The 24,073-nt window shown below is 40.6% G+C and overlaps 1 protein-coding gene across 1 annotated transcript in view; it reads left to right on the top strand.

The window, feature by feature from the left end:
• Positions 1–5,136: 5,136 nt before the first annotated feature.
• Positions 5,137–24,073, top strand: part of PKHD1L1 (PKHD1 like 1) — a 180,267-nt gene continuing 161,330 nt past the window's right edge. Inside the window, exons 1-4 of the mRNA XM_052651713.1 lie at positions 5,137–5,249; positions 7,319–7,408; positions 15,285–15,429; positions 16,440–16,548. Of these exons, the coding sequence (XP_052507673.1) occupies positions 5,177–5,249; positions 7,319–7,408; positions 15,285–15,429; positions 16,440–16,548 (417 nt within the window). The 5' untranslated portion in view covers positions 5,137–5,176. The remainder of the gene's footprint in view (positions 5,250–7,318; positions 7,409–15,284; positions 15,430–16,439; positions 16,549–24,073) is intronic.

The following is a 24,073-nucleotide window of genomic DNA, read 5'->3' as shown; positions in this document are numbered from 1 at the left end:
CAAATAATCAATTTGTTGAATGACTCATTTGCCAAGTTTGCTAAATTAAATTAATGTGGTTTAACATAAATATTTAGCAACTTGAGTAAGACTGTTTGATTTTGGTTACTGATGATGCAGATATAGAAAAACTATACACACATTTTTTATATTATAATATGTGATATTCACAGTGTCATATATATGTATATATTATGTACATATATATGCATATATTTGTACATGTATTTACAAATGTGAAGTGAAAGTCGCTCAGTCATGTCTGACTTTTTGTGACCCAATGACTATACAGTCCATGGAATTCTCCAGGCTCTCCTGAAGGCGAATTCTTTACCAGCTGAGCCACCAGGGAAGCCCAATAAAACTGGAGTGGGTAGCCTATCCATTCTCCAGGGGATCTTCCTGACTGAGGAATCAAACTGGGGTCTCCTGCATTGCAGGTGGATTCTTTACCAACTGAGCTATGAAGGAATATTTATTACATACTTACATATATAGCTAACTTGTTACAAGACTAAGTGTACGAGAAGTAAAGATATCTGGGAGGGATGATTATAATCCTGAAAGGACCATGTGTTTAGCACGAGTTCAGTAGATAAAACACAATAGGATTGAAGACTTTATATATTAAATATATTTATGCCATTTGCTGGTGGAGATACTCAAGGAATTTTATGAAAGAATCTTAAAAATGTTAAAAGTTTGACAAATAGAAATAATCAAAATGAGGTCCCTAATCCAATGCTCTTGAACTGTGGTGTTGGAGAATCCGACTCTTGAGAGTTCCTTGGACTGCAAGGAGATCCAACCAGCCCATTCTAAAGAAGATCAGTCCTGGGATTTCTTTGGAAGGAATGATGCTAAAGCTGAAACTCCAGTACTTTGGTCACCTCATGCAAAGAGTTGACACACTGGAAAAGACTCTGATGCTGGGAGGGATTGGGGGCAGGAGGAAAAGGGGACAACAGAGGATGAGATGGCTGTTCGGCATCACCGACTCGATGGATGTGAGTTTGAGTGAACTCCGGGAGTTGGTGATGGACAGGGAGGCCTGGCATGCTGCGATTCATGGGGTCGCAAAGAGTCGGACATGACTGAGCAACTGAACTGAACTGAACTGAATCACTTTATTGATGTACTGAAAAGTTAGGAAAGTTTTCCTTTTTATTATAAACAATATAGATTCTTCCTTCAAGAAAGTGTGCCTCAGAGTCCAAAAGACTGTTCTATACATCGCTGTTTCTTTTGTTGTCTCGTATACAGGGTTATCGTTACCATCTTGCTAATTTCCATATATATGCATTAGTATACTGTATTGGTGTTTTTCTTTCTGGCTTGCTTCACTCTGTATAACGGACTCTGTGGGAGAGGGCGAGGGTGGCATGATTTGGGAGAATGGCATTGAAACATGTATAGTATCATATATGAAATGAATCGCCAGTCCAGGTTCGATGCATGATACAGGATGCTTGGGGCTGGTGCACTGAGATGACCCAGAAGGATGGTACAGGGAAGGAGGAGGGAGGTGGGTTCAGGATGGGGAACACGTGAATACCTGTGGCGGATTCATGTTGATGTGTGACAAAACCAATACAATATTGTAAAGTAATTAACCTCCAATTAAAATAAATAAATTTATTTTTAAAAAAGAAAGTGTGCCTATTTCAACAACTCCTGATTAAAAATCACAACATCAGCATATGTCTTTAACAAGATTTTTCACCTACTTCTAACGTATTCCATATTTTTGAATGACATTTTCTAATTTTTAACACTAAAAGCATTTTAAATATCCTATTTAGTATCTTTTAGCCTCTGCCTCATAGTCTATTTAGATTAAAAAATTTAAAACTCTGTGCAAAAATCGGAATTTTGAATAAAATTGAATTCACTTTTTAGTGAGGTCATCTAAAATTTAATTTAGATTATTTTAACTTGAATTTGAAAGTGCCAGAAATAAATCAAAATTAACCAAGCAATTCCATATAGAATTCCATAAATTTTTATTTTGGTTATTGATATTGATATATATACTTCTATATGGTTTAGTTCCTAAGTCAGGTCCAACCCTTGCGACCCCAGGGACTGTTGCCTGCCAGGCTCCTCTGTCCACGGAATTCTCCAGGCAAGAATACTGGAGTGGGTTGCCATTTCCTTCTCCAATACATCTAAATATTTCATAGCTAATAACCTAAAGTGAGCATTTTTGTTAAAGCTGTTAATTACTGCTCTATTCCTCAGTGATCAGTGCAAAGAAATAGAGCAAAATAATAGAATGGGAAAGACTGGAGATTGGTTCAAGAAAATTAGAGATACAGTGGAAACATTTCATGCAAATGCATTTCATAGGTTCAATAAAGGACAGAAATGGTATGGCCCTAACACAAGCAGAATATATTTAGAAGAGGTGGCAAGAATACACAGAAGAACTGTACAAAAAAGATCTTCATGACCCAGATAATCACGATGGTGTGTTCATTCACCTAGAGCCAGACATCCTGGAATACGAAGTCAAGTGGGTCTTAGGAAGCATCACTGTGAACAAAGCTAGAGGAGGTGATGGAATTCCAGTTGAGCTATTTCAAATCCTGAAAGATGATGCTGTGAAAGTGCTGCACTCAATATGCCAGCAAACTTGGAAAACTCAGCAGTGGCCACAGGACTGGAAAAGGTCAGTTTTCATTCCAATCCCTAAGAGAGGCAATGCCAAAGAATGTTCAAACTACTGCACAACTGCACTCATCTCACACACTCGTAAAGTAATGCTCAAAATTCTCCAAGCCAGAATTCAACAACACATGAACCGTGAACTTCCAAATGTTCAAGCTGGATTTAAAAAAGGCAGAAGAACCAGAGATCAAATGGCCAACATCCGCTGGCTCACTGAAAAAGCAAGAGAGTTCCAGAAAACATCTATTTCTGCTTTATTGACTATGCCAAAACCTTTGACTGTGTGGATCACAATAAACTGTGGAAAATTCTGAAAGAGATGGGAATACCAGACCACCTGACCTGCCTCTTGAGAAACCTATATGCAAGTCAGGAAGCAACAGTTAGAACTGAACATGAAACAACAGACTGGTTCCAAATAGGAAAAGGACTACGTCAAGGCTGTATATTGTCACCCTGCTTATTTAACTTATATGCAGACTACATCATGAGAAACGCTGGATGGGAGGAAGTACAAGCTGGAATCAAGATTGCCTGGAGAAATATCAATAACCACAGATATGCAGATGACACCACCCTTATGGCAGAAAGTGAATAAGAAGAGCCTCTTGATGAAAGTGAAAGAGGAGAGTGAAAAAGTTGGCTTGAAAAGCTCAGCATTCAGAAAACGAAGATCATGGCATCTGGTCCCATCACTTCATGGCAAATAGATGGAGAAACAGTGGAAACAGTGACCAACTTTATTTTGGGGGCTCCAAAATCACTGCAGATCATGTATGGATATGCGGGTTGGATTATAAAGAAAGCTGAGAGCCAAAGAATTGATGCTTTTGAACTGTGGTGTTGAAGAAGACTCTTCAGAGTCCCTTGGACTGCAAGGAGATCCAACCAGTCCATCCTAAAGGAAATCAGTCCTGAATATTCATTGGAAGGACTGATACTGAAGCTGGAACTCCAATACTTTGGCCACCTGAAGTGAAGAGTTGACTCAGTTGAAAGAACCTGATGTTGGGAAAGATTGAAGGTGGGAGGAAAAGGGGACGATAGAGGATGAGACTATTGGATGGGATCACCAACTCAATGGACATGAGTTTGAGTAAACTCAGGGAGTTGATGATGGACATGGAGGCCTGGTGTGCTGCATTGCATGGGGTCACAAAGAGTTGGACACGACTAAGCGACTGAACTGAACTGAATTAACACTACAATCTTTAAATTTAATAAATTTGGCAAATCATTAATTAGCAAGTTGGCATTCAATTAGACAATTTTCTGCTCATTGTCTGGATAGAAGACAGGAAGAGTAAAAACCTGCAGAAACCCTGCAGTAGTATCAATTTTCATAAGATGATGGATGAAAAAACATTAGATAGAAGCAATTTGAGAAATAGGAAGAAACCCAAGCATATTAGGAGGAATGGAATTTCAAGAAAGATGTCAACAGTGTCACGAGCTACCGTGATTTCCAGGAGAAGTAAGAAAGGTCAGGGTACCTATGCAGGCATTGCTTTCAGCAGAGCAATTGACAGTCCCTTTGCACAAAATTATAAGGTGACTATAATTAACTGAATCTAACAACAGCAACATTTTACTCCGCTGAGAGTCCTGAAGAGCAAGGAATCTTGCTCTTTTTTTTTAATTTCTAATTTTATTTCACTTATTTTAGAGTTCTTTCTTTCCAAGTTGTCAAATTTAATAGATAAAAACACGGAATGCCAATTTAAATGCAAATTTCAATAAATAATGAGTAATTTTCAGTGTGAGTATGTCCTAAGCATTGAAGTCTGCCGAATAGGAGCCAGTGCAGGGCATAAAAGCCCTGGCTCTGAAGTTTCTGGGCTCAAGTCCTGGGTCGACACTTAAGTGTGTATGGCTTTGGACAAGTAACCTAAAATTCGCCTCAGTTAGGGCATATGAGGATGAGGGTCATAATCATAGTAACAGTCCTTATGGAACTATTGTGAGTTGGTCTCTAAGGCGCCTGTTTGCAGGGGGCGGGGGGGAACGTGCCCAGAGATCAACAAACATTTAAGTCCATAAATGGTGGGGCGGGGTGGGGGCGAAAAGAGAGAAAGGAACGAAGGAGCGAAGGAAGTTTGGAAGGAAGGGAGGAAGGACGGGGTGGGGTAGGAGGTGAATAGCCGGAGGGAGAAAAGGCGGGGTTGATGGAACACTTGCCGCTGGATCTTTCTTGCGAAGAACAAGTGGGGTTATTGGACCTGTGGAGACAGCCTTGCGGGGTCAGCCCTCAAGTCTGAATGCGGAGGTGCGATGGCGCTCAACGGGCCAGGGCGCTAGGCGCTGGGTGAAAGGTGTGCGTCTGCGCGCGAACCCCGGGGGCGCCCGGGCCGGCGGGGCGGGGCGGGGCGGGGCGGGCGTGGGGCGGCCCCGGGGCGGCGAGTCCGCCTGCGCGCCTGGACGAGGCGGGCGCGCGAGCGGGCTGAGCGGGGCGCGGGCCGAGCTGCAGGCGAGTAGCGGGCGTGGACCCTGCGCCTCTAGCGCTGCAATGGGACACCTGTGGCTTTGGGGGACCTGCGGCCTCTGGGGGCTGCTCCTGAGCATCGCAGAGCCCCGCGCAGGTAACTCAGTTGGGGCACCAGGGAGGCAAGCAGGAGAGTTTGGTGTAGACGCTCCTGGGGTCCGGGGAGGGGCGGCACCGCCTGGCTCCTGCCTAGGTCAAGGTTGAGGGTGCGCAACTGCATGGCGATCCTGGGGACTAGGTTTAGTAATCCTGGGACGCAGGATTAGCCTGAGACGACAGACACACGCTGTCACAGAAAAACATACGAAGACAGATTGCTCTTGCCGTCAGAGGTGCTGTTTGAATTTTGGAACCTCACCCCTTCCATCCGTGGTGACTCAGTTGAAAGACTGCAATTTGGCTACGCGTGGGCTTCCCTGTTGCCTCAGACAGTAAATATCCCGCCTGCAATGCGGGAGACCTGGGTCGGAAACATCCCCCGGAAAAGGGCATGGCAACCCACTCCAGTATTCTTGCCTGGAGAATCCCATAGATGGGGGAACCTGGTGGGGCTTCAGTGCATGGGGTCGTAGAGTCGGACACGACTGAGCAACTAAAACTTCACCTTTTTCGCTTGGCTGGGGGTGGAGGACACAATCCGACCCCTCCCTTCGCCATTTTTGGGTCCCTTCTCCATTAAAGAAGAACAGAGTCTCCCAGTAGGACAGGAATGGGTCTTTGTGGCGGGTGTCAGTCATTTCCAGGGGCAGCTGCCCTGTGCCTTCAACTAATACCCAAGAGAGGGCTGGAACGAGACTTGATAAGATAAGAAACTGGAGTTGGCTGTGGAGATAACGGGGAGGATGAACCTGAGATAGGCGAGGAGCAGCGCGTCTACGAGATAGGATCCAGCCTGCTCGCTGGAGTTTCCTTCTCTTGGCTGTGGACTGCTCCAGTCCACAAATGTGCCTGAAGCAGGAGTGGCCTTGAAACTCTTGACAAAGACAAACGTCAAGGGCAGAGTCATTGGGTCTTGGAGGGGGGAGGCAGTCTTCTTTATGCTGGAGAGCTTTTGCCACTGTAACTTTTCTCAGGCAGGAATGAATTAAATCATAATTTTTAAACTTTTTCTCAGTCATCCATTTCAAATATCTGTGGCTTTTCTTTATGTCACTTAACTTTTCCCACCTATTCTGAGAATTTGTTACTGGACTGAATAGTTACCTGTACAGTTTAAGCAGAAAATAAATCCCTTAAGCCATCCTGTAACTTTTGAGTTATTTTGAAGCATCTATTCCAGTTCTCCAGAGAAACAGCTCACTCATCCCTGTGTTTGCAGAGGCACCTGTCTTGGCCTAGAAGTCCACCTTGCCCCCGGTTTGTCCAGTCTAGCTAATCCGTGTTTGCTCTCCCAGGCACAGCAGGTTCACTCCTCTTTCAGAAAGCCAGTATGACGCCAGGAGTGTGGATGAAACGCCCCTTCTTACTCACGTCGCCCCTGTGCTCTCTTCCATCACTCTACTAAGTAGAGCTTTTGGAAAAGTTGGGAATGTCACACATTTTTCAATGCCCAGGAGCCTAACGCTGTTTATTGAATGAATTAGTGACCTTTGCATTGAGAACTCACTGTCATCAGAAAGTTTCAGAAATGATCTTCCCTGAAGTCTTAACTCTGTCACAGAAAACAGTTTCTTCTTAAAACACACCATTCCTTTTTGTACCTGGACTATTCTTTCAATTTACCAGGCTGTGCATTTCTTAGGGGTTTTGATAATGACCTTATTCTCCACAGAGCTGTTTTTCCAGCCTTGTCTGCTGCTTGTGTGGGCTGATAGCTGTAGTTATGGAACTGACTGCATCTAGCAGGGCACTATATGCAATTAAGGGTCTAATAAATGTTTAATATGATAGGTACGAATGCTGAAAATTATCATGTATTATTCCTCTTTGTAGCAGGTAAGATAGTGTTCTACATGAAGCCAATGAGTATTAACTAAGTTAAAGACTTAACTCCCTGTCTGGTCATTGGTTAGTAATAGAACCAAAAATAAAACATAAGTGTATTTACTTTCTGTCCTGTAATCTCCGCGATGATTTTCTTACACCATTGTAATTTGTAGCATAACATTTGATGCTGAAATGAAGTACTTGAGGCTTTTACTTCTACTGTACTTTCATATCTTTCAGATGGCTCTAAAATAATTCCCCAAATCACAGAAATAATACCTAAATATGGCAGCATAAATGGAGCAACAAGGCTGACTATCAAAGGAGAAGGTACGGTTGCCTTTTATTTTTCACCAAGGTTGAGGTATTTTGAAGACTTTCACATTTAGAGATTGATTTTTTTCCTCTTCTAAATCCACTAGAGTTGCTTCTCTATTTGGCCAGAGTAGGAAAACTCTATCCTCTTTGACACCGGATGAAACCCCAGAGCGTCTCTATCAACCTGACCATCTGAATTTGTATTATAATTACTTGTTTAACTCCAGGATCTGGACTATAATGACTGAATTGAAAGGAACATCTTTAACCCAACTCTGCAGTTACCTACTTTGTTCTTCATGGGTCTAATAGCATTTATTTTTATATTAAACAAAACATTTGTGGAGTTCGAAGGAGTAGGATGTTAGTAAGGGTGTATGATGGAGAAGTAGAATGGTTATGAAGGGAAAAAGACAATTGAAAGCAAAGCTTTGGATCCCTTCTTCTGCCATGCAGTCATACTTCATTAGAACATGGGTTATGTATGACTTTCTCCTTGCCTGGTCTTGGGATGGAAACAAAGTAGCTAATTACCGAATATATTTAATGAGCAACTGTTTCTTGAGTTAAATAGAAATACATGGTTCGTTTAGCCATTCACTGTTTACAATCTAAATGATGGTAGTATTCAGATGGTTATGAATTTTTGAAGGATGGGGAAGAAAGGTTTTTAAAGAATATTAATAAAAACTTTTATTTAGTCTTTAAGAAGTGCAATGGGATTTTTTTGGAGTCAGAGAATTAACAAAGCAAGATATTTAATAATTCTGTCTTATATATTGAAGTGTCTTTCAATATTTCTAAGTAAAATTTCAGTAGAATTTTAATCTCTCAATGGTGTACTTGAAATGGTTTGTGCCTCTAAATTGTGAACAGTATATTTTGGATTAAAGTGTGTGTGTTTTGTTTTTTTTTAAGAGTTAGACACCTGGAGACAATGTGTTTGTTAAGGACTTTTAAAAATGTCTTTATCCATAGCTCCCTTATAGTATTTATTGTTAATATTTGCTTAGATAGTGCTGGATTTTTAACAGACATTTAGATGCCTTGAGAGAAGCACCCCAAACAAAACAAAACAATAAAACCGCTCAGGTATTTCCTTCTGCCTCAAAAGTGGGAAGCTGCTAAATTAACACAGGGAGCCCAGCCTGGTGCTCTGTGACTACCCAGAGGGATAGGATGGGGGTGGGTGAGAGAATCGAGAGGGAGGGATATATGTATGTGTGTGTGTATATATATATATATGGCTTCCTTAGTAGCTCAGTCAGTAAAGAATTTGCCTGCAGTGCAGGAGACCCGGGTTCGATCCCTGGGTTGGGAAGATCCCCTGGAGAAGGAAATGGCAACCCACTCCAGTATCCTTGCCTGGAAAATCTCATGGACAGAGGAGCCTGGTGGGCTGCAGTCCATGGGGTCGCAAAGAGTCGGGCGCAACTGAGCGACTAACAGTTACTTACTCACATATATATAATTGTAATTGATTTGTGGTGTTGCACAGCAGAAACCAACACATTATAAAGCAATTACCTCCCATTAAAAATAAATAAATAAACACCTACACCTTTTCTGTGGGCTTCTCAGGTGGTGCTAGTGGTAAAGAACCTGCCTGCCAATACAGGAGACGTAAGAGACAGGGTTTTAATCCCCCTGGTTTGGGAAGATCCCCCTGGAGGAGGGCACAGCCACCCACTCCAGTATTCTTGCCTGGAAAATCCCATGGACAGAGGAGCCTGCTGGGCTGTGGTCCACAGGGTCACAAAGAGTCAGATGCCCCTGAAGCGGCTTAGGACACGTACTTTTTCTCATCCAGGAACCATGGCTTGAGTTTAGTTGCATAGACTCAGATCATCCCTAGTTAGAAATAGGGAAAAACAAAACAAACCATTCCATTCTTAAGGCATTTTGGAGGAACATCCTTATTAATCCAGCTATAACCTTTTCTTTTTGGTAAACTTTATGAGTCTCAAGAGTAGTCCTCTTACTTATGAAGCACAAAATGTCATGATGAATTTATAGTTTCTCTAGTTTTCCCATCAATCTGCATTTCTGGATGCTTCCGGCCAAGAATTATAAAATAGTTAAATCCTATTTGAATTGCAGATACATCTGCCTACTCTGATATGTCTTCCCTCTCCTTGCTTTAACCACACACAGTAGGTGACTAAAATTGTGATACCTAATGTCTTTCTCAAAGGTGAGTCTAAATACTGTTTTGGGGCCAATGATATATATAGAATGTGTCTAAGGTAATGATAATGAATTTGCAAAATACACCAGACCTCCAAGGGTACGTGAATGTGGTACTTGAACAAAATTTATTTGGAGCAACTACTTTAACCTGTCAGTGTTGTGTCTGACCCAGACTCCATGTTTAGAATTGAATACAGAGATAATTTATTAATCACAGAACACCTTCTAATGGGATTTTAAATACTCTTATCACCTAAATGTTGGTAATGGCTTTTAAAAACTTGATCACCTAAATGTTGGTCCCATATAACTTTTAAAATTTTTGTAGTGGTCATGATGAAAAACTAAAATATAAAAATATTTAACTTGAGTTCTCTGAAAGATCTATTGTTAGTACTTTTTTTGTATCCAAATGGCTTTTGTCTATTTCCACACATAATGAACTTTACAGGTAAAAATTTGCTAGTGTTTTACTTTCTTCTAAAGTCTATCTTCAAGAGTCAAAGTTATGTAGTTTTATAATAATGCTGCCCAAGTAAGTGTTTTGAGCAGTGGCAAAATTGTAGAAATCGTTGTATCTCCTTCTAAGATGGCTGATTTAATGAGGAGTGTTATCATTTTGATAAGTTTCTGGAATGTTTCTAACTTCATTGTGTTTATTTCTTGATATTCATTCCTTGTATTTCTTAATTGTCTTCCTTGATATTTCTCTTTGTTAAAAAAAATCAATTGGAAGGTATAACATTTTACTTTTGTTGTTTTCTAGATATTCCCTTATTACAATGTCTAGCAGGTATATTTTTGTTTAACTGAAGTGGTGAATTATATAAGTTTTATAATATTACGGAAAGCACATAGACTTTAGTCAGGTTCAACTGGCTTTCAGCTCCACCTTTGCCACTTCCCACTAGGGGACTGGGTTGCCTTAGTTTCTTATCTAAGCCTCAGCTTCCTTATCAATGAAATGGGCTATTAATTCCTGCCTGTTGGGGCTATTGTGAATATTGAAAAGGACGATGTAGCTAAGGCACTGGTATATAATATCTACTCCATAAATTAGAGCCATTTTATTTTTATTATTCTTTTGCATTTATGTTATAGGGATGGTTTCCTTCTTTAGAAGTTCTCCTCCATCACATTGCATCATTTTTCCCATTGTTTTGAATGTTACAGATTTTAAGTGGGTTTGTACTTTCTCAACCCTGATTTTTTAATTTTTTAAACCAGAGGAATCAAAACAGCCTGCATGGTACATGACAACTGCTGGCTGTGACAGCACGCACATTTTTCATGATAGCACAGGCTGCTATCAGGAGACCCAGGACTGTGTGCCTGGCTAGTCTTGTCTCCAGTTCTTCTGAAAAAAGGGGAAAAAATACATCAACATGTCAGGAATTTCCATCTGAAGACTCCACCTTTTCTGTTGCCAGGGTACACCCAACCCTTCATGTAATCTTTATGCTTTGGAGTACTTCCAGAGGTATCTTCTTTATACCCAGTGACTTACTTAGAATTAGACTTTTAAATTAGAATTCTTTTTTAAAGCTGATTCTTTACTATTTCCTTTTAACTCTTTGGAAGTAGCTAATAAGTTATAATATATAAAACACATTGAAACAATTCCTAAGCTAGAAACAATATCATCTTTTGTTGGTGCTATTTTTTAGACTTGTATTTGTCATAGAAATGCTGAAAACCATTATCTGCATTACCATATCATTGATGTGACGTGTGCCTAACAGGAAGATAAATACACATATCTCATCCTGAGCCACACCACAAGTAAAACTGTGTTCTTTAGTTAGTGGCCAGTAGCCCATCTGTGTGTTCCAAACTCAATGTGAAGTACAGAGATAAGCAGAAATTGGCAAAAGGAAAAAGTGGCTTTGCAAGTAGTTTGCTTTTCTGTGTTTTCATGTATCCTCTCAAAATTCCATTTGAGCAGTAACTGCCTTCCTAGATTGCAAATTCAATGCAAGTATCTTTCACATGTCAAATTGATATGTTTGTATTTTAGCCTATATGGATGAGTCCTATTTGGTTAAGTTTTAAGCTTAGAAGAATTAAATAAAATTAATTAAATAAAATAAATTTTAAAATAAATTAAATAAAATTATTAAAATCCCACCCTTTGTTTAGTTTCTGCTTACTTTTTCTACCTATAAAGAAGAGGAGCTAAGAACATAGGTTCTAGAGGAACTTACATTGGATAACTGGGAATAGCTTTGTAATGTACATTTTTAAATATTATTTTTCTCTGAATATCACAAAGGTGCCAGGTTGGCATCACAGCCGTGGTTCAAATCCGGGCCTCTCACTTATTTGTCCTGTTATTTTTTTAAAAGGATATTAATATTCACTGATAATAACTATCAATATTTTGTGACTTAAAATATGCATGTATGCATGCTAAGTTGCTTTAGGTGTATTTGACTCTTTGCAACCCTATGGACCATAGCCTGCCAGGCTCCTCTGTCCATGGAATTTTCCAGGCAAGAATACTGGAGTGGGTTGCCATTTCCTCCTCTAGGGGATCTTCCCAACCCAGAGATCAAACCTGCATCTCTTATGCCTCCTGTGTTGACAGGTGGGTTCTTTACCACTAAAGCCACCTGGGAAGCCTGACTTAAAATATAGTATATATCAACTGAGTATTTATCAATTGAGCTCTTAACCTAGGAGCCAGGCACCATGTTAAGTACTATATAAAAGGCCTCATTTAGTCTTCCTGATAATTCCTGCCAAGTAGATTATTATGGTCATTTTTCTGGTGAAAAATGACCAAGTGAGTTTATGTCTAAAGGTAATGCTCAAGTTCAGACAGCAAGGAATTGCTGAAGCTGGGATTCCAACCCCAGATGTCAGGGTCCAGATGCCCTTTCCTGTAAACAGCACTGTCCCCTAGCATGCAGTGTTCCCACAGCTATAGTTTATGGCTCTGGCACTTGATGAACCTCGACACAGTGACCCAGGGATTGAACCCAGGTCTCCCACACTGTAGGCAGATTCTTCACCATCTGAGCCACCAGGGAAGGCTGCAAACCTGTATGTCTCAAGTTAATTTCCACTAGACAGAGACAGCAGAACAACTGGGTTGACTGGATGACTCGTTCAGAAGCTTCTCTCCTTGGCTACTTGAGTGCTTGTCCAATGACCTATGGACAGAGGGCCATGGGGGAAGGCTATGCATGGGCCAACACTAGGGACCTCTTTTCATCAGCACTGAGCTACCTACTGCTGCTGCTGACTACCTGCCCTGTCAGTAGCAGAGACCAGCACGTAGGACAGTCTCAGTAGGCACCATCCTCAAGAAGTCCACCCAGCCACTCAGTCATGTCAGCTGCATCTCTCCTTCCCTCATGGACAAGCAGAGATTCATTATTCCTGGTACTGACACCCACTCCACAGAAGGCTTTTGCCGTCTCTTTCCACAGTGCCTTTGCTGGCCTCATCTTCTGAGAGTATAATTCCACAAAATACAGTGAAATTCCATAAAGAGCCACAATATTTCACAAAATAGGGCCTGAAAACAAGGAACATATTTTATAGTGAAAAGTTGTGATACTGGGCACATGACCACGAACCTTGCATCATCCTGAAACAGGTGGCCTAACAGAATGATGGAACAGCCTACAGCTGGCAAGACTAAGAGCCCAGCTTGGGAACAACATCCTGTGAGGTGGGACGCTGTCCGTCATCAGAGCCATAGGCACTGAGCCAGTGGCAGATCCGGACTATTGTTTCCCAACAGATGGATACATGGAGCTGGGAATGAAGGGTTACTCCCTGTCCTTATCGCTTCCAGTAATCAAAAGATTGAATCTGTGCTTTCTGTTCTTGCAATTTTAGGTTCTCCTGGGTTCTGGGTCTGAGTTTCCAGATAGAGGATGCTTCTGGCAGGGATCCCGGTCTGGGTTCCACTGAACTGAAACTACTGCTACTATCCTGTCAGTTTGAATTCAGCAAACATAAGCGGTGGACTGCTAGAGATAGTCAATTCTGGTGATCCTGAAGAGGCAGGGTTGCTTTTTCTTGATACAGAGAAGGAGGAGTGTGTCTGGAATTTGTGGTATTCTTGGGGCGTCTCTTGGCTTCCATGTGCAGTGATAACTGTCAGTAGGCATAGGAGGCAGCCACAACTACACGTAGGGAAGAAAACCAAGGGCTCAGATCCTCAGGATAAAGGTTAGCATCACTCCATTAGCTGAAGTTCTGGCTTATGGGTAGGGAAAGTACAATGGCTGAGAGAGGTCAAATAAGTATCAATTGTAGCCTCACGGCCAACTGGGGAGGCCTGTTGCTTGTTCCATTAACCCTGTTGTGTTAAATCTTTTAGAAAATATTTTATTTATTTATTTGGCTGCATTAGGTCTTAATTGCCCCAAGGCAGATGTGATCTTAGTTTCCTGACCAGGGATTGAACCCATGTACCCTGCACTGGATGGTGAATTCTTAACCACTGGATCACCAGGAAAGTCCCTCTATTACATCTTTAGCAGAGCTCTTAGCTGACCACTGTCTGGTAGACTTGAAAATGCATTCTACTTCAAATGTGGATTCTGAGTATATCTGTGGGCTTCCCAGGTGGCACTAGTGGTAAACAACCCGCCTACCCATGCAGGAGACACGGGCTCAATCCCTGGGTCGAGAAGGTCCACTGGAGAAGGGGATAGCAGGGCATTCCAGTATTCTTGCCTGGAGAATCCCATGGACAGAGGAGCCTGGCAGGCCATAGTCCATAGGGTTGCCGAGAGTCAGACACGACTGAAGTGACTTAGCATTCATGAGCATATCTGTATGGCACAAGGAGTCAGCTCTTTCAGATGCCTTTTTTACTCAGCTGCACATCCTGGTTTCCACCTCTTAGTCTAGCCACAGCTGTGGCAAAACGTTCCCTGTGTACCCTGACTCAATCCATGCTTCCAGGTCTTGCCTACAGGTCCCACAGTATGTCTTTGTCCCAGTGCCTTCTTGGATGCCGTGGCGTTGGAACGTAGGTGGCATATACCTCTGTGCAGCCTGAAAGTGTGGGAAAAATCATTTCCCCCATGGGGAGCCCTCAGCGAATGGGAGAGAATTTGATGAATATATGCTTCTTCTCATTGACTCTCTGCTTCTGAGAGGCTACTGTGTTTTCCTCAAAAGTCTCCCAGCAAAACTGAGCCCCAGCTGCCTTCAATGGAGTCCAGGTTTTCTTCTCTCTCGCCCCTAAGGGATCAACGCTCAAACTCTCTACTTGCAAGCCTTACCTCCGATTTTGCTTTATAGGTACTCAAGGTAAAGACCCCATGCCTTATAAAATCCTGTTCACTTTGTCTGCTCTTGCTGTGCCCCTTTGCCTGCTGTTTTCATAGTAGTTATCCCCACCAGAAACAACATCTGGTGGTATATATTTGTATATTGTCTATTTCTTCACCCGTCTCTCCCATTAGTGGGATATAAGCCATTTGATTTCAATGCCTTAACAACACCTGACAGATAATAGATTTGCAAGCATTGCTTTTATGAATTAATTAATTATAGGCTAATTTTTATGTTTTCAAAGAGGATTGCAATCACAGGGGTAAATGTGAAGTAGATTAACGGCTTACATCAATACCCTTCCTTATTCATTTGGTGATTCAATACAAAATGGTAATTGTTAGATCTTTGAAAACAGAGTTCCATTAGTAATAATTGAGTGTTTTTACTCTTCCAGGTTTTGCTCAAGCAAACCAGTTTGACTATGGAGTTGACAATGCTGAATTGGGAAACAGAGTGCAATTAATTTCTTCTTTCCGATCAATTTCTTGTGATGTAGAAAAAGATTCAAGTCATTCAACCCATATTACATGTTATACTAGGTATGTTGTAAAGTGTCTGTAATAACATCATTTTCATCATATCAGAACCATAGTTGTACATATTATTTCTATAATAGTTTTATCACTCTGGCAATTGCAATAATATTTTTCTGATTATCAGTTATTATTTTTGACTTCATGGTGTTTAGACTATTTTATATCTTTATTACATTCACTTGTAGTACTTTTTCCGCATACTGGCATGATCAAATGTGTTCTATATCCTTTCCCAGGTTATTAGAGCTATTATCTAATCATTATTGATCTCTTTTAGAAGATAAATGGCCACTATTAAATTGCAATGATGCTCCTCAAAATATCAAAATTATCCCTTCCTGTCTGGTTTGATTAATTTTGTTCAGAATCTTGACATGCTCATTAAGATTAAAGATGATCATTTTGTAGATTGACATTTCAAGTTCTTTACTATCAACTCAAATTGATGTTTGTTATTAGCAACTTAGGAGAAAAATTAATCATTTTAAATGGCCACTTTGAATACTGAGACAGGTAGCCTGTATTCCAGAGGATTCTATCCGTATTAGGCTTGTTGACGTTTTGCAGCTTACTTAGGGAGAAGCATGATTAAAACTTTTTAGAAAGCAAGCATAAAATAATGGTACCAATGTGAGGTTACAATTTTAAATGATTGTTCTTATTGTTTTAGTTCTCAATAACCAGTGCCTTGGTCAGAATAAGCATTTGCCTGAGATCCGTGCTGTGAGAATTTGCAGTACAGAGTTCAGGATGGAGAGCATCTTTCCATAATATAGAATTGAACTGAAATGCACAGAAGCAGAATTAATTTTGAATTTAATTCTACAACAGCACAGTTGTACAACAGCGACTTAGCATGCATGCACACACATGCAACAGTTAGAATTTCAGACACTTTTTATTTTTTTTTTTTTACCCAAATGACATGTAGTCTGGGGTGGTATTTTTCATGAATGCTATACATTAAATAACAGAATTTTGCATTCCGTATGTGTTTTCCATTTGCCTTCTAGAGCGATGCCAGAAGATTCCTACATTGTTAGAGTCAGTGTGGATGGGGTTCCTGTTACAGAAAATAATACCTGCAAAGGTCACGTCAGGAACCGGGCCTGCATCTTCAGTGTAGGTGGCATTTTCTCTCTGACTTACATACAATTGATCTTGTACTTGGTTTCTTTTAGAACTGGACATTTATTTTTTAATTTACAAATTGTTATCTATTTCCACATTAAAAAATTTACTAGCATGTAGCTAAGGATAATTTCACCCAGTTAAATTATCTTCTATAGTAATGAAATCTTATCATTTCCTGTTTTGTTTTTCAAATTAATTTTATAAATGAATTCAGCTTTTTTACTTTCAAATTGTTTTCTTGTTCATACTGTTTTTTTCTCCATTTCTGCTCTTACATTGATTTCCCTTCTTCTGTTTTCATCAGACTCAGCTTTATTTTATTTTTTTAAATATTTATTTATTTGACTACAGTAGGTCTTAGTTGCAGCATGTGGGATTTTTGTTTTTTTTTTTAGTTGTGGCATGCAGAATCTTTAGCTGTAATATGAGAACTCTTAGTTGTGGCATGTGCGATCTAGTTCCCTGACCAGGATTCAAACCCAAGTCCCCTGAGTTAGGAGCATGGAGTCTTAGCCACTGGACCACCAGGGAAGTCCCTCATCTTCATTTTAAATGGAAACATAATTATGTTCTCTTTCTTTATATTTTCTGATGCAGTGAGAGCAAATGTGACAGTATGTAGATTAGAATTATTCAAAATTTAGTTCCCCTAAATACAGATATTCATAATAATGTATTTTCTTCTACAGACCATCTCATGTAATTTAAAAATTGTATTTATGTTTTAAGTTGTCGATTACTGAGTGCTGTAGCATTCCAACATAAGACAAAATGCTGAGGAAATTAGTAATGACTTCTGTCCTCAGGAAGTGCCTATGATTCTCAAACATATGATTCCCAAATATCTCTGGCTCACTTTTCTCTTCCTAAATTGGGAGCTATCTTTTGTTTGCCGGAATAAAACACTTAAATGGCCCCAAAGCAACCTCAATTCAACTAATCTCAAATTGGATGTCTAGTATTCCTCCTTAAACTTCAGTTCAGTTGCTCAGTCGTGTCCAACTCTTTGCAGCCTCATAGACTGCAGCAGGCCAGGCTTCCCTGTCCATCACCAACTCCTGGAGCTTGCTCAAACTCATGTCCATCAGTGATGCCATCCAACCATCTTATTCTCTGTCATCCCCTTCTCCTCCTGCCCTCAATCTTTCCTAGCATCAGGGTCTTCTCCAATGAGTCAGTTCTTCACATCAGGTGGCCAAAGTATTGGAGCTTCAGCTTCAGCATCAGTCTTTCCAAAGAATATTCAGGACTGATTTCCTTTAGGATTGACTGGCTGGATCTCCTCGCAGTCCAAGGGACTCTCAAGAGTCTTCTCCAACACCACAGTTCAAAATCATCAATTCTTTGGCACTCAGCTTTCTTTATAGTCCAACTCTCACATCCATACATGACTACTAGAAAATTTCTGATATTTATCACACGTCTCAAGCTAGAAGCCTGTTACATCCTTAGTGTCTTCCTTGCCTTCCTCTTCAGCTCCAGAGCTATTCAGAAACCGAACCATGATGATCTTACCCTCAACTTAGCTCTGAGGTTCATCGTCCCCTTATCTTCTTTCCTGCCATACCCTTGGTTTTAATTCTGGTCTTGTCATCTCTCACTCACTATCACTGTGGCCTGTTGGCCTCTCCATCCTTTTTGATGGCACCATTCAGATGCTGCATTCAAAACCATGCATATTATTATGTCTTTCCCCCCCTCAGTATCTCGCCTTTACCCATTGTCTGTAGGTTTCCTCTATTATTTCATAGTCTGGAACCAATTGTTTCCAGCAGTGTCTCCTAACATCCTCCCTGACCAAGGATCCATAGACCTAGCTCACTTCTGCCTAGCGAGTCCTGCTCTTTGCTCGGGACTCTGAAGACTCCCCCGTGCAGAGTGAAGTGATTCTCCTTGTGTTCCTCAGCTGTACAGTGGCTCAGTGCTATTCAGGGTTCATATACAGGCTTCCTTATCTACTCTGACTTGGTCATAGTGAAACTCTGCCTCAGTTTCTTCATCTTCTATAAAATGGAGATATGTAAAATGGATATTATCTCATTGCATCGTGTAAAATGGAGGATTAAATGATAAGTTGATCAGGAAGAACCAGCACATAGTTATTACTATATAGTGTTTTATCTATATATCCCATTTATTACTAATCCACTGTGCAGTGATTATATATTAATGTGTTTTTCTGAGCTAGAGGGGTTTGTTCAATGTTTCACCCTAGAACAAGCATAACATTCAGCACTTAGTAGGAGCACAGGTTATATTTGCTGACTGATGCTTATCCTCTGATTAAGACAAAAGAAGAGATTTAATGCCATGCAACTGAGTCTTCTTAAATTATTTTTGTCTTTTAATAATTTCAAATTTTAGTGGTATGTGGCCTGAAAAAGTAATACAGAAAATTAATTATTTTTATTTAACAAAGTTATAGTTTTATATAATGAAAAACTGAACTGGTTCTACAAGGTTAATTAAAAACAAACAGGACCTCCTTGACTACTCACTCCACCTCATGTTCATTCTTCACATTTCCCCCACTTTCAATAACTTTAGTTTTTTACTGTGGTATTTCTATACAAGAAGAATTTTTTATGGTTTTAAAAAAATTGAAAAAATATTTCTTTTGGTTTCACTGGGTTTTTGTTGCTGCTCTGGCTTTCTCTAGTTGAGACAAATGGAGGCTACCCTTCATTGCAGTGCACAGGCCTCAGTGATTATGGCACAGCGTCTTAGTTGCCTCAAAACCTGTGGGATTTCCCCAGACCAGGGATCAAACCTGTGTCCCCTGCATTGGCAAACAGATTCTTAACCATTGGGCCACCAGGGAAGTCTGAAGAGTATTACTTTTAATGTATGTAGATTATTTCATTTTCTCTATTGTGATATTTCTAAATAATAGGCTTCTTATTAAGAAATATGTTTATTGCTATTTCTGAGTCTTTAAAGTTTATTATCTACTTTATCTTAAAATGGAAGATGAGATTTTAACACCTGTTTTCCTACATCTGTTCACTACTACTGCATCACACAAGTCCCTTAGTAGCTTCAAGCAGCAACTGTTCATATTGCTTATGTACTCATGGGTCAGCTGTGTGGTTCTTCTGTTCTAGGCAGAGCTAGACTGATCTCTGCTGCACTTACTCCTGTGTCTGTGGTCAGCTGTGTGTTAGGCAGGAGGCTTTGCCACTCTCAACTGGGTACTTTGGAGGGCTTCAGCTGGAACAATCCAGCTAATGAGGCTTTGTTCTGTATAGTGTCTCTGCCCTCCATAAAGTAGCCCAAATTATCAGATACTAGAGGCAGGGAAGTGTGCAGGGAGCCTTTAAGAGTAGGCTCAAAAATGTCATGCTACCTGTATTACATTCTAGTGGCCAAAGCAGGTTCTAAGGCCAGTCTGTATTCACGTCTCCCACTAAGAAGATCTGTAAAGAGAAATTGCAGGTGAAGATATGGGGAGTGAAAGATGATAGCCATGTCTGAAATAAATCTGCTACCCCTTCCCACGTCCAACACACATATCCTCCCACTCCTCCTTTACTTAGATGTGCCCCAGTTTTTAGTTGCTTCCCAGGTGGCGCAGTGATAAAGAATCTGCCTACCAGTGCAGGAGACACAGGATATGCAGGTTTGATGCCTGGGGCAGTTCGTGAAGATCCCATGGAGTAGTAAATGGCAACTCACTCCAGTATTCTTGCCTGGAGAATCGCATGGACACAGGAGCCTGGCGGGCTACAGTCCATGGTGTTGCAAAGAGTCAGACACACACACACACACACAATCTTTTAGATCAATATTCATAACATCATAACATGGCTCAGTATCATGTAAAATACAATAAAAACATGACAGCAACGTCCAGTTACTTTAAAAGTCTCTAAGTCTCTATGGCTCATATGAGCCATGCCGTGTAGGGCCACCCGAGATGGACGGGTCATGGTGGACAGTTCTGACAAAACGTGGTCCACTGGAGAAGGGAATGGAAAACCGCTTCGGTGTTCTTGCCTTGTGGACCCCATGAACAGTATGAAAAGGCAAATAGTTAGGACACTGAAAGATGAACTCCCCAGGTCAGTAGGTGCCCAATATGCTACTGGAGATCAGTGGAGAAAAAACTAGAGAAAGAATGAAGAGACGGAGCCAAAGCAAAAACAACACCCAGTTGTGGATGTGACTGGTGATGGAAATAAAATCTGATGCTGTAAAAAGCAGTATTGCATAGGAACCTGGAATGTTAGGTCCATGAATCAAGGCAAATTGGAAGTGGTCAAACAGGAGTTGGCAAGAGTGAACATTGACATTTTAGGAATCAGCAAACTAGAATGGACTGGAATGGGTGAATTTAACTCAGATGCCCATTATATCTACTACTGTGGGCAAGAATCCCTTAGAAGAATTGGAGTAGCCATCATAGTCAACAAAAGAGTCTGAAATGCAGTACTTGGATACAGTCTCAAAAATGACAGAATGATCTCTGTTCACTTCCAAGGCAAACCATTCAATATCACAGTAATCCAAGTCTATGCCCAGCCAGTAATGCTGAAGAAGCTGAAGTTGAACAGTTCTATGAAGACCTACAAGACCTTCTAGAACTAACACCCTCAAAAGATGTCCTTTTCATTATAGGGGACTGGAATGTGAAAGTAGAAGTCAAAAAGTTAGGCAAATTTGGCCTTGGAGTACAGAATGAAGCAGGGCAAAGGCCAATAGAGTTTTGCCAAGAGAACACACTGGTCATAGCAAACACCCTCTTCCAACAACACAAGAGAAGACTCTACACATGGACATCATCAGGGTCAATACTGAAATCAGGTTGATTACATTCTTTGGGCCAAAGATGAAGAAGCTCTATACAATCAGTAAAAACAAAACCTGGAGCTGACTGTGGCTCACATCATGAACTCTTTATTGGCAAATTCAGACTTAAATTGAAGAAAGTAGGGAAAACCACTAGATCATTCAAGTATGACCTAAATCAAATCCCTTGATTATACAGTGGAAGTGAGAAATAGATTCAAGAGATCGGATGTGATAGAGTGCCTGAAGAACTATGGACACAGGTTTGTAACATTGTATGGGAAGCAGTGATCAAGACCATCCCCAAGAAAAAGAAATGCAAAAAGGCAAAATGTTTGTCGGAGGAGGCCTTACAGATAGCTGTGAAAAGGAGAGAAGTGAAAGGCAGAGGAGAAAAGGAAAGAGAAACCAATTTGAATGCAGAGTTCCAAAGAATAGCAAGGGGAGATAAGAAAACCTTCCTCAGTGATCAATGCTAAGAAATAGAGGAAAACAATAGAATGGGAAAGACTAGAGATCTCTTCAAGAAAATTAGAGATACCAAGGGAACATTTCATGCAAATATGGGCTCATTAAAGGACAGAAATGGTATGGACCTAACAGAAGCAGAAGATATTAAGAAGAGGTGGCAAGAATACACAGAAGAACGATACAGAAAAGATCTTCACGACCCAGATAACCATGGTGGTGTGATGACTCACCTAGAGTCAGACATCCTGGAATGCGAAGTCAAATGGGCCCTAAGAAACATCACTATGAAGAAAGCTAGTGAAGGTGATGGAATTCCATTTGAGCTATTTGAAATCCTAAAAGATGATGCTGTGAAAGTGCTGCACTCAATATGCCAGCAAATTTGGGAAACTCAGCAGTGGCCACAGGACTGGAAAAGGTTAGTTTTCATTCTAATCCCAAAGAAAGGCAATGCCAAAGAATGCTCAACCTATCGCACAGTTGTACTCATCTCACTCACTAGCAAAGTAATACTCAAAATTCTCCAGGCCAGAATTCAACAATATGTGAACTATGAACTTCCTGGTGTTCAAGCTGGAGTTAGAAAAGGCAGAGGAACCAGATATAAAATTGCCAACATCCGTTGGATCATTGAAAAAGTGAGTGAGTTCCAGAAAAACATCTACTTCTGCTTTATTGACTATGCCAAAACCTTTGAGTGTGTGGATCACAAAAAACTGTGGAAAATTCTGAAAGAGATGGGCATACCAGACCACCTGACCTGCCTCTTGAGAAATTTGTGTGCAGGTCAGGAAGCAACAGTTAGAACTGGATATGGAACAACAGACTGGTTCCAAATTGGGAAAGGAGTACGTCAAGGCTGTATATGGTCACCCTGCTTATTTAACTTATATGCAGAATACATCATGAGAAATGCTGGACTGGATGGAGCACAAGCTGGAATCAAGGAGAAACATCAATAACCTCAGATATGCAGATGACACCACACTTGTGACAGATAATAAAGAACTAAAGAGCCTCTTGATAAAAGTGAAAGAGGAGTGAAAAAGTTGGCTTAAAATTCAACATTCAGAAAACTAAGATCGTGCCATCTGGTCCCATCACTTCCCCCATGGCAAACAGATGGGGAGACAATGGAAACAGTGTCAGACTTTATTTTTTTGGTCTCCAAAATCACTGCAGATGGGGACTGCAGCCATGAAATTAAAAGACACTCGCTCCTTGGAAGAAAAGTTATGACCAACCTAGACAGCATATTAAAAAGCAGAGACATTACTTTGCCAACAAAGGTCTGTCTAGTCAAAGCTATGGTTTTTCCAGTAGTCAAGTATGGATATGATAGTTGGACTATAAAGAAAGCTGAGCACCAAAGAATTGATGCTTTTGAACTGTGATGTTGGAGATGACTCTTGAGAGTCCCTTGGACAGCATGGAGATCCAACCAGTCCATCCTAAAGGAAATCAGTCCTGAACATTGATTGGAAGGATGATGCTGAAGCTGAAGCTCCAATACTTTGGCCCTCTGATGTGAAGAAGTGACTCATTAGAAAGACCCTGGTGCTGGGAAAGATTGAAGGCAGGAGGAGGATGGGACGACAGAGGATGAGATTGTTGGATGGCATCACCCACTCAATGGACGTGAGTTTGAGTAAACCCCGGGAGTTGGTGATGGACAGGGAAGTCCAGTGTGCTGCAGTCCATGGGGTCACAGAGTTGAACATGACTGAGTGACTGAACTGAACTGAAGTGCTCACTCTCACTTTTTGTTCTTACTGAGGATCAATAACATTTGCACACTTTTACTGAGTGTTTTAAAACCCTTTACACTATTACACATTTGTAGGATCTAATTCTCATACTATTTTCTAATTTTATCATTTTCATGATATTTCATTTATCATGACAATTCTTTATCCTTGACTGCTATTGTATTTCAGGTTAATTATTCTTAATTTTCAGAATCTTCTACCTTCTTTTTCTGTTTTCTATGAAATAATTTTATCTGCCATCTTCACTGATTCTTTGCTGGTGGTGTGTTGAAAATCTGTTTCTGATCTGTCTCCTCAAATTATAATAGTAACTAATCTGTTGTTTAATATGCATTCTTCAGTTATTTTTTACCACAGATATAATTTATGTGAGTACACTTTGACTTAGAGAGATTGATTTGCACACAATTTGGCAGTTCCTCTAGCTGCTCTTCCTCTACCTTCTCTATTATTCTACCTCTAAAAGTGGTATTTTCCCTAAATAA

The sequence above is a fragment of the Budorcas taxicolor genome, chromosome 14 (assembly GCF_023091745.1).
Source record: "Budorcas taxicolor isolate Tak-1 chromosome 14, Takin1.1, whole genome shotgun sequence".
Classification (NCBI taxonomy): domain Eukaryota; kingdom Metazoa; phylum Chordata; class Mammalia; order Artiodactyla; family Bovidae; genus Budorcas; species Budorcas taxicolor.
This window is presented reverse-complemented; position numbering and strand designations above follow the sequence as displayed.